At 33.7% G+C, this 13,235-nt stretch overlaps 1 protein-coding gene across 3 annotated transcripts in view; it reads left to right on the top strand.

Moving 5' to 3' along the window:
- The window catches only part of SMARCAD1 (SNF2 related chromatin remodeling ATPase with DExD box 1), a 69,609-nt gene that overhangs the window by 43,615 nt on the left and 12,759 nt on the right, over window positions 1-13,235 (top strand). For all 3 annotated transcript variants that reach the window (XM_082838448.1, XM_082838446.1, XM_082838447.1), the window contains exons 10-11: window positions 6,178-6,377; window positions 11,936-12,026. In XM_082838448.1, the coding sequence (XP_082694574.1) occupies window positions 6,178-6,377; window positions 11,936-12,026 (291 nt within the window). The remainder of the gene's footprint in view (window positions 1-6,177; window positions 6,378-11,935; window positions 12,027-13,235) is intronic.

The following is a 13,235-nucleotide window of genomic DNA, read 5'->3' as shown; positions in this document are numbered from 1 at the left end:
TTATTTTATTTACATGAGGAAAATTTGGTTATTTAATGAAATAAGTTCTTTATGTTAAGGGTATTTATGTTTGCAGCTTTATACCCTTTTTAAAAATCAAAATCTAAATAGTGTTTGTCAGATTTTCTTCATAATTTTTCCATTTCTCTTATTTTTCTGCTTCATAGCAGTAAAGTATGTGCTTATGGTAAGAAATCACATCATTAAATCATGTAGACTTTGGAAACAAAGCCAGCCAAAATGTCATTAGTTTAAAAATGTGTACTGTTAATGTGCTAAAATTGGGGTTTTTGTTGCCAAATTTCACACATTTGATGGCATCAGTTCACCAACCACTTACTGAATTTTTATCTAGCTTTGTGCAAAATAGGGTGGAGATGCTATTACGTCTATTATAATCTTATTATGTTTCATCTTTGTACTTTAATCAGAATCGTAGTATACTGATCAAATCAAGATTCATGAATAGCTCATTCATAAATAGCTCAATCTAAAAATTTTTCATATATGCATTTAGTTCCTTAACATTTAGATCAGCATAAATGCAGTTTTCTTTGATTGTTAACCAGGCAACCCGGGTTTACCTCATGTGGAAACATTACTCGTCATTGTGCTGCTCCCATCCACTAGTGACTTAGAGCACAGGTTTTCTTTTTTGCTTTATTGTAAAATGGCTGTCTAAATTTGTGACTCGAAGAATTGTAATGCATACTACTTCCTGATAGGGTGGCTTCAGTAAAGTGTGTGATTACTGTATTCAGGCTTTGTTTTCATTTTTGTTAAGTCTGATAAATATTTATTTTAAAATTATAAATACATTTTGAGTACTTTGTAGGCTGCTCCCAGGTATTTATAGTATTTAAGACTCCTGTCCTCAATAATGTTACTTCTTAGGTGGGGAATTAAATCTGCTTTTAAACGATTTCCCCCTTCCTATAGAAATGCAAAATTATTTGTACTGTAAGAGTGACACATGGTGGCAAGAGATAGGTACTTCAGTCTGTGAGTGATTTAAAAAGATAAAGACCTTAAAGTAATAACGACTTTTTAATCAAAGAGATAGTTATCAGGGCCATGTTGATGTTCTTTTTTCATGTAATTATCCAGTTAAGTAGCAATTACTTTTTTTCTCTTTTTTTCCCTCTGAGAAAATAGCTTTATCATTTTTTTGAAGAACGATTTGTTTTCTTTGTCTAAAATTGAAACAGTACATGCGAGAACAAAGAAGAAAATCAAGTTTAGCCAAAATTCTACCAAAGATACTTCCCACTTAAGACTTTATTGACCATCCATCTGTTTATGAATATGTTTGTATATTTCATATTATGTAATTAGGATCGTATTTGCTGTGCTCATCAACAACTTTAGATTACTAGTGGATCCCGCATTTACAGAGTACTTTGTATTTCTTAGGTCTTGTTTTAGTGAAGCTAAGTAACTTACAGGATTGTTAAATGCTTTTTGTCTTCAGCAAGCAGTAACATAACAGTAGAATGTTCTTACACCTTTCCTTAGGGGCAGACACCCATTTTCCCTGTCCCCCACACACCTAATAAAAGTGTTTTGGAATTAAATGTTGGGCTTTTTTTAATGTTTTTATTTTTTTATTATTTATGCGTGTATTTAGATCAAGTTAAAAAATTCTACAGGCTTGTTCTCCCTGAAAATCCATATCCATCCCCTTCTCCAGCCTATTTCCTGTACTACAGATAACTGCTTCTACATCTTCTGTCTGATTCTTATCACTTCCATATCTAGGAATATAAAGATAATGCTTTTTTAAAATTTTTCAGTTGCAGGCCTTATCTTTCGACATGACATAGACATTATAGCATTGTGGTAGGATTAGCTCTCTTCTCGCTGTCTGTCTCACCTCCCATGCCCATTTCCCATTTCCCAGTCCTATCAATATGTTAATAATGTGGTAATTCTGAAAATCATTTTTTAGTATCTACATTGTTAGACTATGCAAATGCCTTTTATAGCTGAGCCATGTAATATACTACATGATTACTTTTTTTCCTTGCTCAGCATTTTGTTTTCCCTACTTACTAGTTGTCTTGGTTTTTCTGTTTTCTTAGTTTTGTATATACTTACTACTTCGGCTCTAAATTCTTCCCTAATTGTCTAAATTTCCCCTCAGTTTTTAGACACTTCAGATATTTTGTCAGGTTCATCTTGGAAAAGTCTCTTCTGGAGTCTTATGACCTACGGTAGGGGAACAGCTGTGATGTTGGAATTTCATTTCCCCAACATCCTGAGGAATGTTGTTTTTCTCTCTGTTGGTTCTCTTGTTTCGGAATTCCATTCATGCCTCTTTATTTATTCCCTTGGTTTTGTAAAAACCATACTTGAGGGTGAGTAAATAATATAGTGGAGCTAGATGGCCTGGTTTTGAATCCCAATTCTGACATTTTCTAGCAACTTACACGACCTTAAGCAAGTTCTTTCTCTGTTCCTGTATTTCTTCTTCTCTAAGTGGGGTGTAATTATGATACTGACCTCTGGAGAAGGCTAAGGATTAAATAAAGTTAAGTGCCCGTTCAATTGTCTGTCTCTTAAAAAATGTTAGCTGCAGATATCCACAATATTTTGTGTTGGAAGTTTTGTATATATTATTAGTGAAATGTTAAGAAATGATTATAGTTTTCTACTCTCCCCCAATATCAGTTCTAGTCATATTGAGTCAAACTTTTTTGGATCAAATCATTTTTCTCTCTCTCTCTTTTTTTAACCCCCTCTGTGCTTTTAAACAGATTTATGACTGGTCACATTACCCACAATATATTAAGACTACATTTGCAGCCTCCCTTTGGTAATTTGGCAAATTCCTGTCCAGTGAGATGTAAGCAGAAGTATACCACGATTTTGGGAAAGCATCCTTAAAGGATCTCTTCTTCCTGTTGGTTGAGATGTCAGTGGGATGAGGACTCACATGTTGAGGATATTGAAGCAACAAAGTAGAAGAATTCTTTTTTTTTTTTTTTTTTTTTTTTTTTGCGGTACGCGGGCCTCTCACTGCTGTGGCCTCTCCCATTGCAGAGCACAGGCTCCGGACGCGCAGGCTCAGCGGCCATGGCTCACGGGCCCAGCCGCTCCGCGGCATGTGGGATCTTCCCGGACCGGGGCACGAACCCATGTCCCCTGCATCGGCAGGCGGACTCTCAACCACTGCGCCACCAGGGAAGCCCCCTCAAGTACTAGATAGATCTAAATTCTAATCCAGCAGCAATAATTTTGGTCATCTCTAATGTTGGTTGGTTTGTATGGAAAGAGAGGGTAAAGAGAGTTGGAAGCCTCACGGAGTTAAGTTGAAACTTTGACTTTAGAAATAACCAAAATGTCAGGTTCATTAAAAGTCTCAATCAAACTGTTGCAGCATCATGAAGTAAGAGTAAGAGTTGCTTTTTGCACACCCCTTCATTGCCCCTACAAAAATATCAAACATAGAAATTAGAATACTAAATGAACCCTCATGTACTCATCACCAGGTTCAGTTATCAGCTTATGTCTGATCTTGTTTCATCTATCCTCTCTGTTCCCCCCTCCCCATCTCCCTTTCCCTCTCTCTCTCTCTCTCTCTCCCCCCCCTTCCCCTCCCCCCTCCCTCCCTCCCCCTCCCCCCTTCCTGTAATATCTTTGGTGAAGAAACTGGATCATTTGTTCTATAGCTTCCCAGTTGGGGCTTTTCTGGTTATATTTTCTGTGGAATAAGGATTAGAATTAAATGCTCCCATCAGTACTATTACATGGTTGGTGGTATGTTCTTTCATCAGGAAACGGTAATGTCTGGTTTCTTTTTTTTTTTTAATGTATGTTTCTCTCTTCTCTAGGTTCTGACATACTGAATTGATCTTCCTTGAGTCAAAACAGTTCTTTCTGATTTCTGGACTTCCTAGATCCTAGATTATATTACTCTCCTTTTGAAAAGTACCCATGAAATTTTGTTTTTTCCCTTATAATACCAGTTGTTAAGACTTAAAATTGTATGTTGCATGTCTTTCCCAATGACTATAAACCACACGAGGACAAGGGACTATGTCTGTATACCAGGTACTTTCACCAGCCAGGGTAGTACTTAACTACAAAAGAAAAGAAAAGAAACCAACAAAAAAATGGCAGTTGGTTACAGAAAAAAGGGTTTTTGTTTTTTAACCTTTTATTTTATATAGGAGTATAGCCGATAAACAATGTTGTGATAGTTTCATGTGCACAGCAAAGTGACTGAGCCATACGTTTACATGCATCCATTCTCCCCCAAATTCTGCTCCCATCCAGGCTTCCACATAACATTGAGCAGAGTTCCCTGTGCTATACAGTAGGTCCTTGTTCGTTATCCATTTTAAATATAGCAGCGTGTACATATCAATCCCACCCTTCCCCCTCTGTTTTTTAACTTTTAAGGGTTTTTTTGTTTTGTTTTGGGAAGTACTAGTTTTAGTGAAAAGAGAAAAGCATAGACTTTGGAATCTTTTATCCTGCTTTGTGACCTTGGAAATTGAATCTTTATTCATCCAGAACTGGTGGACTGATCTTGCAGTTGTGAGAACTGCATGAGTTAGTGAATAAAAGACACCTAGTAGTTTCTGGCACATACAAAGCACACAATATATTGTTCCTTCTTTTTTTTTTCTGGTTATTCTCGTTGGTTCTCTCACACACAGCATATCGCAAACACACTACCCCACAATAGGCATGAGATAGGTTTTTTGGCCTATAATTTTGGGGTTCCATTTAAAAATAAAAATATTTTAGTTAAAAGTTCTAGTAAAACCTCATTAAAATCTTCAAGGCACTGATTCTTACATATCCTGTTCTTTATGTTTACATCTTTTTCCCTGGAAAGTACAGAGTGGGAGATTACATTGTGATTATGAATGTTGTCCTTGTGAAAATATAAAGTAGTGTACAAATAACTTTTTATTTCACGATGCCATTTTGTGGCATGCTAAGTTTTTGGTTTGTTTTGTTTTTTTTTCCTGCAGTACAGTAATAACATGGCTTTGGAATAGATGAGTAAGTTTCATTTCTACCAAGCTACTCTAGGTTAGATGTGAAAAATACATGTTAGTATAAACTGCATTTTTTATGAAATTTTCTTAGTATATCCTCTGAGTATTGAATTTCTGTTGCTTGAGCTTCTCAGTGAACTTAGAAATACTGTGTTCATGGGGATTATTTAGAGCTGTTAATGAGATTCTTGTCATAACTTGAAAGAATATGCTAAATACGATACTATGAATCAAAACCATGTGTGGCTTTATTCTAACAGATGGTTTTAGTTTAGTTTCCTTTGTTCTGGATTATGGTATTTTTCTTTTTGCCCAACAAACAGCTTTCAAATAGCTACTGGGCTTTTTTCTAATCCTTTACACTAAAAATGTTTTTTTGTACAGTTCTTCAGGATATATTTTTTTCAGCTATCTATTTGGGAAAATTCTAATTCTGTTACAGCTTTTACCTTGTAAAGTATTCAGTGTCTCCTTTAGAAAAATAAATACAAATACATTTTGAAAGAAATTCTGAGTTTTCATACAAACCCATTTATACAAGTCTTGTATTGAAATTGATACTATTCTTAACTTTTATCAAATTATTGAATTGGTCACGGTATACTTTTGATTCACATAATATCTTTCCAAGTAGTAGTTGTCTCAGTTTAGAGAAAAATATCAAGTGACAAATAATAATTGGAGTTTTGAAAGCTTGAGGGGTTGTACTGTGATTATAGGGCAAAGTATGTTTTAGGAAAATTAATCTTATATTCATAGGAAGTGACAAAAATGGAGGCAAGAGATCTAGTATGCAGTTTTTATATTTGGCACTATTACCTTTGGTAATAGTCATAAATCCGAGGTTTTGAAGACAAAACCTGATAGGAGACATTAACAATTACTTTAGAGTTTCTCCCATAAGAGAACAGCTACCAGGGTCAAGGTAGCAAGCTTGGGATGGTGCGTTTTGAGGAAAAAGGTATGTTTTATTTCAACATGATGAGTTTGAGGTGACAGTGGGATTTATCAAAGTGAAACGTGAGAATGCAAATGCAGGTTCTCTTCACATTTGATTAAGGTCATTAGTAAAAGTTTAACAAACTTTTTTCCCTCACAGAGAAAGAAATTGGCTCCCTATTTACTAGATCTGAACTGTTAAATTATTTTTCTTTTCATGCCATAGTTCACAAAGATGTCCAAAACGAATGGCTTATCAGAAGATTTGATATGGCACTGTAAAACACTGATCCAAGAAAGGGATGTAGTTATAAGGCTTATGAACAAATGTGAAGACATTTCAAATAAATTGACAAAACAAGTTACCATGCTCACTGGAAATGGAGGTGGATGGAACATAGAACAACCCTCCATTCTAAACCAAAGGTAATACTTGTTGTATGTACCTATTCATTATTTTATCTCAGTTGTATAAAAATGTTGAATTTATTCCTGTATCGTGCCTAGGAAACTTAAATGTGCAAATGGTAGGAAAACTAATGTTTAAAAGGGAAACCCAGGGTTTCCTATAATGGCATGTAAGTGGTATATGAATTGTTTTTCATTGATCGTCACCCCCCCTCCCCCCAATCAGGATATTTTACTCCATTATCACATTGTAACTTAGAGGGAGGAGATATTATGGTCTTATGTAACCTATGTTTTCCTTGTCTGATGACAGATAATTTCATATATAATCACAGAAACTGAAAAGGTGGTTTTAGCTACCTCTTAATTTAGTGCTTCAGAGTCAGCTGCTCAACTGCATCAATGTAAAAATTTGTCTTAGTTCAGTTTCTTTTTGATCATAAGTGAAATGATTGAAGTATCCTATATATGCGATTAAATGCTTTCAAAAGCCCAAAATTTTTCTTTTTGAGGTAAAAACACATAAAAATTGAAAAGGACACTTTTATTAAATAGATTATATAAGGAAAATTATAAAAAGTATATATTTAAAAAGTATATTCCCCAAACTGCTACTGTCAGTAAAATACCTTGTCCGAGTTCTTGCAAAAAATAAACACTAAATTGTTTTCACTAAAAAATTTGTCCAACAACCAGAATGTATGAAAACGGCGTTTTGTAATTGTTAACACCCCTCCTTTGCATGATGTTGGGATATGGCGGGTGGGACGTTGTTTTGAACTTCTTTTAAAAGTTTATTTTCAAGTTGTCTGGGAACTCAGGACTGTTCAGAATGCTTCCTTTTTTAAAAAAAAGTATAAAATTGTTTACTGTGATAATACATACAGAGGCAATAACATGGAAATAGTCGAAGTTACTAAGGTCCGAGACTAGTTAGAATGATTTATGGTGTATCCATAGTCTGCAGTGTTATGTAATTTTTAAAATGAATTATTTCTGTTCAAAATATTTCTGATAGGTATTTAATAAGATTAGCACTAGGGTCTCATTAAAATTATTTACCTTAGTTGGTGATTTTATGTACTTCTGATATTTTTCTAAGTTAATGATCAAAGCATATTTGCTGATCATTGGTTAATTAAAAGTCAAGATATGAAAAAAAAAATCAAGATATGGTTACTGGCCTTTAATAGTAAGCTACAATCTTTTCTGTGCCCTTCTAGGGTGCTATGGGATGGTGTAGGGAAACGTGATGCAGTTCCCACAAAGAAGCTCTTTTCTCTGTTGCATAGAAAGAACTATGACCATGTCAGCAAATTCATCTCCTAAAAGTGTAGTTGGAGCTGCTCCTTGTTCTACAGCATTGGATATGGGGAGTTCTTCACTCTACAAGGCTTACCCAGTTGAGTCTACTTTATCATAATTTGGAGTTTAAAAAATCAAGTGCTTTATTGCATCACTTAAAAAATTTCTCTCTTAAACCCACATCCACAAAGTCCTATTACTTGTAAATAGTATGATCAGGTAATAAAGCTATCCTTTTTATTAGACTGAGGATTTTTTAAATGAAATATTAAACAGGTGAGAAAAATAGTTTGGGGGGTTTTTTAGGTGCTTCTTGGATCTAGTCCCAAAGTACAACTTCTGAAAACCTGTATAGATAGTCTCTTTGGAGTTTATTTAAATGCACTTTTAGGGGGTGAAATTTGTTGTCTTGGTTTTTGTGTTTAGCCAATGTAAGTTGCACAAGCAACTTGCAGATTTTTACTTGGTATACTGGCCAAGCATAATGGCTGCTTAGTATAGAAACATTTGAAGTACTTTCCTTGCCCTGGGAAAGGATTTATTAGCACAGAGGAAAATATTAAACTATCCTGAAGAATAAGCTGTTGTGCTTTTGCTTAACAGAACAAATTCTTTATAGTAAAGTTTATTTTGAAGCAAAATTATATTAACTATTTTCCTATTAGAAATTTTTAAGAATTATAACAGAAGAAAAATAGCCTTTTAGAGGTAAAAGGAATACACACATGCTGTAACTCCCTGTTAAAAATAAAGTCTTTGCAAGGGAAAAAATTCTCATATGTATCTCAAAACCATTATATTCATAATGTTTATTTTAAAATGTCAAAACTAAAATTACCTTAAATTAAAATATAATACAGTGAGGAAATGTTAAAAAAAAATACCTCAGTATTTCTCCTATTTTATTCCTATCATAGATGTAGCCATCTCTCAAGCTTTAGCGGTTTATCTAAAATTTATCAGCTTTAAACTGTTTTAACTGAAAAGGTTTCTCACATGTTCAGTATAAAATAATATTTAATTATGCATTTCCTGTCTTTTTCTGGGCTAAATCTACTAAGGTTCTTGTGGACTTGTTCATCCTCAGCTTGACAGGATGATTCCATATCCTGTTTCTAAACAGTTACTGGGAAACCATTTGACAATGATGTGAATGCAAATCAGTAGTGCAGATGTGTTGACTAACTCAGAGTACTATGATAGAAATATTTTAGTAGTTTGGATACTACTATTAGTACAAACTATTATTGTGGTAGTATTTTCAGCATTCATGACATACTTGAGGGACATAAATTTTTGGTCAGCTAGCATCGCTAATCTGTTTCATATGAACTACTTGAAAAAGTTTCTGTAGCCCTGTATTTCTGCATTTTAAACTTAAATTTAGCACATTGTATATACTCCAGTTTTCTATTTCAGGCCTTTCTCACCTTTCAGAATAATTTTGATACTAGTTTTCTCTGACAGGAAATTTAAACCCCATTTAATTTTCACTCTGAAAAGAAATTATAGTAACTCTCTGGAAGGATTTTTTTTCCCCCGACAAAACAAGTAACTTTAAAATAACATGCTACCTCATTTTCTTTCATGACCTCAGAAAATCTTAAAATCACTTTTTTCCTTATTGGGAGGTAAGAAAACCTTCAGTTTAAAGATACCTGTAGTCCCCTTTTGAAAAGAGATCACTTACCTAATTCAAAAGGCCCAGGCTATAGTTCTTACCATTTGGATAACCCTGAGCAGATTACATTCTTATTTGTAAACTAGTGGGTGGGGTTCATATGCAATCACAAAAGTTTTTAGGAAACTGTTGAATGTCAAAAGTAATGGAAGGTATGATTGTATAGCAGCTAAATATTAGCGCCTGCTAGAGAACGAATATAGTTGCCCTGTTTTAAAACTTGTCTTAACAAGGGAATTGGAAAGCTGTTTGCCAGAACTACATTTCCAGTGCTCCTCTGGCTTTCTGAAGAAAGGGTGTGTTGTGGGCAGCACTGTTGTGACACTAAGCAGCAGAAAGTTACTTGTGATTTACATAAATCTAGCAGAGGAGCAAGTACACACACATACACACTTATATTTTTAAAACAAATACTTCAATATAACAGGTATTTAATGTCCTGATCAAAACAGCTACCATAGCTGCTTTGTGAATGTGGATGAAACAATTTTATTTGAATGAAAAATTCAGTGCTTCTCAAAATTTCCTCATCACTTTTTAAAATTTTATGTATAGTGAAGAATATTTTAATAGTTAGACTCGTTCCTCAACATGTGTTGGTGATAACATATATTCAGTAATTTTTGTTAAGAATATTTCTTGGCTACTTGTGATAAATTTACATTGGGGTAGCATGTTGGCCCTTGGGATGCATTTATAAGTGATGTAATATGCCTACCGTATCAAGTTTCATCATTTTCATGGAATGTGAACCTTAATGTGTGGGGGATGACTAAGACAGTAGGAAGAACTCGGGAAAATAATGAAAATTCTATTTAAAAATAGAAAGTGTCGACTGTAGAGTGGGTGGGTCAGAGAGAAAACTTTCGTGTTTGCTGTTTAGTGATTAAGGGCTGAACTCTGGATCAGAACTGGATTGAGTACCAGCTCTGCCACTGCAGACATGGATTTGGATAGCTGTGACCTTGGGCAAGTTACTTAACTTCTCTGAATCCCAGAGAGAATCTCTAAATCCCGTCTCTAAATGGAGATGATGATAATAATAGTATCTACTTTATAATGTAGATTAAATAAAGTAATAATGCATGTAAAGCCCATTCATGTAAAGTATAGTGTCTAGAATTCCAATATTAGCATTTACTCTACCAGTATAGTAGAATTTATTTGGACCTGAAAATTAAAATGTCTATGATAATATTATGTTTATTATTACTTTCATAGTGGCATAGAAATTATATTGGCCAAGAAGGCAAAGACATTTTAAAAAATGAACTGTAAAGTCTTCAGCAGTACTGCTGATTTTTCCTGCCTATACTTTTAATTTTTTCAAATGAGAATTATTTTATAGATTGCATACCCCACAGTTGAAACATAGATTCTGATTTAAGATGGATATCTTTCTACCTCACCTCTTTGATTCCTGTTCTAATTAAAGTGTCTTGATTTCAGAATTTGACCCCTTAACCATTTATCAGAGCCATTTATCAGACCCCTTCTCCATGTGCAGATAGGATCTGTGTAACAGGAAATTAAGGGGATATGATAAAAGCTGTAGAGTGAGAAGCATGGCCTTGTCCTAAGTTTTTATGTTAATGTGGGGTTTATGCTTCCCTAGTGAGTATAAGAATAAGCTTTTGCATGAGGTAGACTTTTATGAGTTAAAATCTTAGCCATAAGACTTTGTAGCTACGCAACCTCAGGCAACTTACTGAGCCTCGGGTTTTTTCATCTGTTAAAAAATAACTACCTTAATAGAATATTAAAAGATTGAATGAGGTGATGCTAGAAAATGATATTTTTATATATCTGTATATAATAGATGTTCAGTAAATAACTGCTATTAGTTTTTAACCACTTGAACTTTTAGAAAAAACTAACCATTTCGTCCATTAGACCCCTTCCATGTTGCCATCCAAGCAAGTTACTCCCAGGGATTAGTCTGTTTATGTGTTCACAAATTAAATAAGATTTTTGACACATGCCTGCTGCTTTCTACTCACTGGTCTTTATTGATGCCTAGCAAATTTACATTTATATGTAGTTCAAACATAAATACACACATACATACATACATCCTCCAGAATTATACATACCAGTGATATTAGAGGTGATTGGCATTCAGTCAGCAAGTTTTATTAAATCACCCTGGCAAAGTAGCAAATTATGCATATGTTTTTGTTCTAATACTTTAAGTTCCTTACTGTGCTAATATTCAAATCAGTACAATACATTTTTCTAGAGTATAAATATTATGTTAGTAATATGATATCATTGTTAATATTCTGATCATTTGTGGAATTAATTTGGTGGCATTACATTATGACTGAATATGAAAATTTTTTGGTAATTCTTATTGCCAGAAACAACAAATACAAAATAAAATTTGAGAGGTTTTTTAAAATTATTATGTTTTGGGTTCATTTTCTTAAGTAAGTGTAAATAGCTTTTAACAGTAAGTTAAAAGGTAAGACTATAACTAGATACTTCAGTTTTTTGGTGCATTGTAAACCTAAACCTCTTCTCAGAAAACTAGTAGAAAAAACTAATAGAGGTATAAATCTATAATATCTGGTAACTCTCTCTTTACCAGTTTGTCACTCAAGCCCTATCAGAAGGTTGGTTTGAATTGGCTGGCATTGGTACATAAACATGGACTTAATGGCATTTTGGCAGATGAAATGGTAAGTAGTACTCTATTTCTAGGATTTATCGTTAATAGGCATCCTTGCTGTCATTCAAAAGATGAAAATTTCCCTTGTCCCTATTAGTTTACTGCTCTTACCAAGGTATAATCCCTCTCACTCCTCTCAGTTTTCTGTTGCTTATCTTAGTTCTAACCTCCTAACTTTCCCCTCAAAAATGAAAATAGGTTTTTTGTCTTTCTCATCAAATTAATAAATATATGTGTTTTTAAAATTAGATGTTACATAAAAATACACAGGAAAAAAAACAAAATCACACATAATCCTGCCATCTTAGAGTAAGTACTATTTTGGTATATATCTTTCTCCAGAATATTTTCTTTTGTAGGTGTGTGTGTATGCATATATACATACACATATACATATATATGTCATATTAAAAGAGATTTTACTACATGTGCTTTTCTGTAGCTCCCTTTAAAATTTATCATAGATACCTGTCCTTGTTAGTAAATAAATCTACACGTTTATCATCACCATCATTTCAGTCATTTTACTTTTATTAGATGTTTCTGAGTTTCTGTTCTTTTCCAGATCACATTTTGCTTGAAGGTAAGCTTAGGAAGTTAATTACAGCCAATAGTCCAAGTATTGTCATGTAGAAACTTGACCTTTAATCTAACCTTTACCTTCCTTCCTCCAGCTATGCTTTTTAAAAAGTGTTTATTAAAAATGAGTAATGTTCAGTGGAGAAAATGTTTATTGAATATATGTGTTACATTGTGTATTAGATTTCCAAAATAAAAATTAACAAAGGTAATAATCCTTGTTCTCTAGCTAGCTTCTAGTAAAATAATCTTTAGTTTTTCAAGACAGTTTCCACACATACCTCATACTGTCGTTAAAACAGAGATGCTATTTATCTAATATAAAAGTGAATAATATATGCAGAATTTCAAAATAGTTAGAAATTACGTATAGAATATAGAGTAGTACAGTTGTGGAAACTGGACTTGGAAATCAGATCTGGGGTCTGTGTACCAAATTTGCCTTTCGTGGGCTCTGTAATCCTTACCAAGTGACCTAATCTCTCAGAGCCAATATTAATAAAACATAGGTAATTCCTGTATCATAAGATTATATTTGGTATCAAATGAGGTATATTATGTGAAACTGTTTTTGTAACCTGTAAAGTACAATATTTATGATAAGGTAGTGTCTGCTAGGGCTTCCCTAACAGAATACTAA

Source organism: Leucopleurus acutus, assembly GCF_964270905.1.
Source record: "Leucopleurus acutus genome assembly, chromosome: 4".
Lineage (NCBI taxonomy): Eukaryota > Metazoa > Chordata > Mammalia > Artiodactyla > Delphinidae > Leucopleurus > Leucopleurus acutus.
This window is presented reverse-complemented; position numbering and strand designations above follow the sequence as displayed.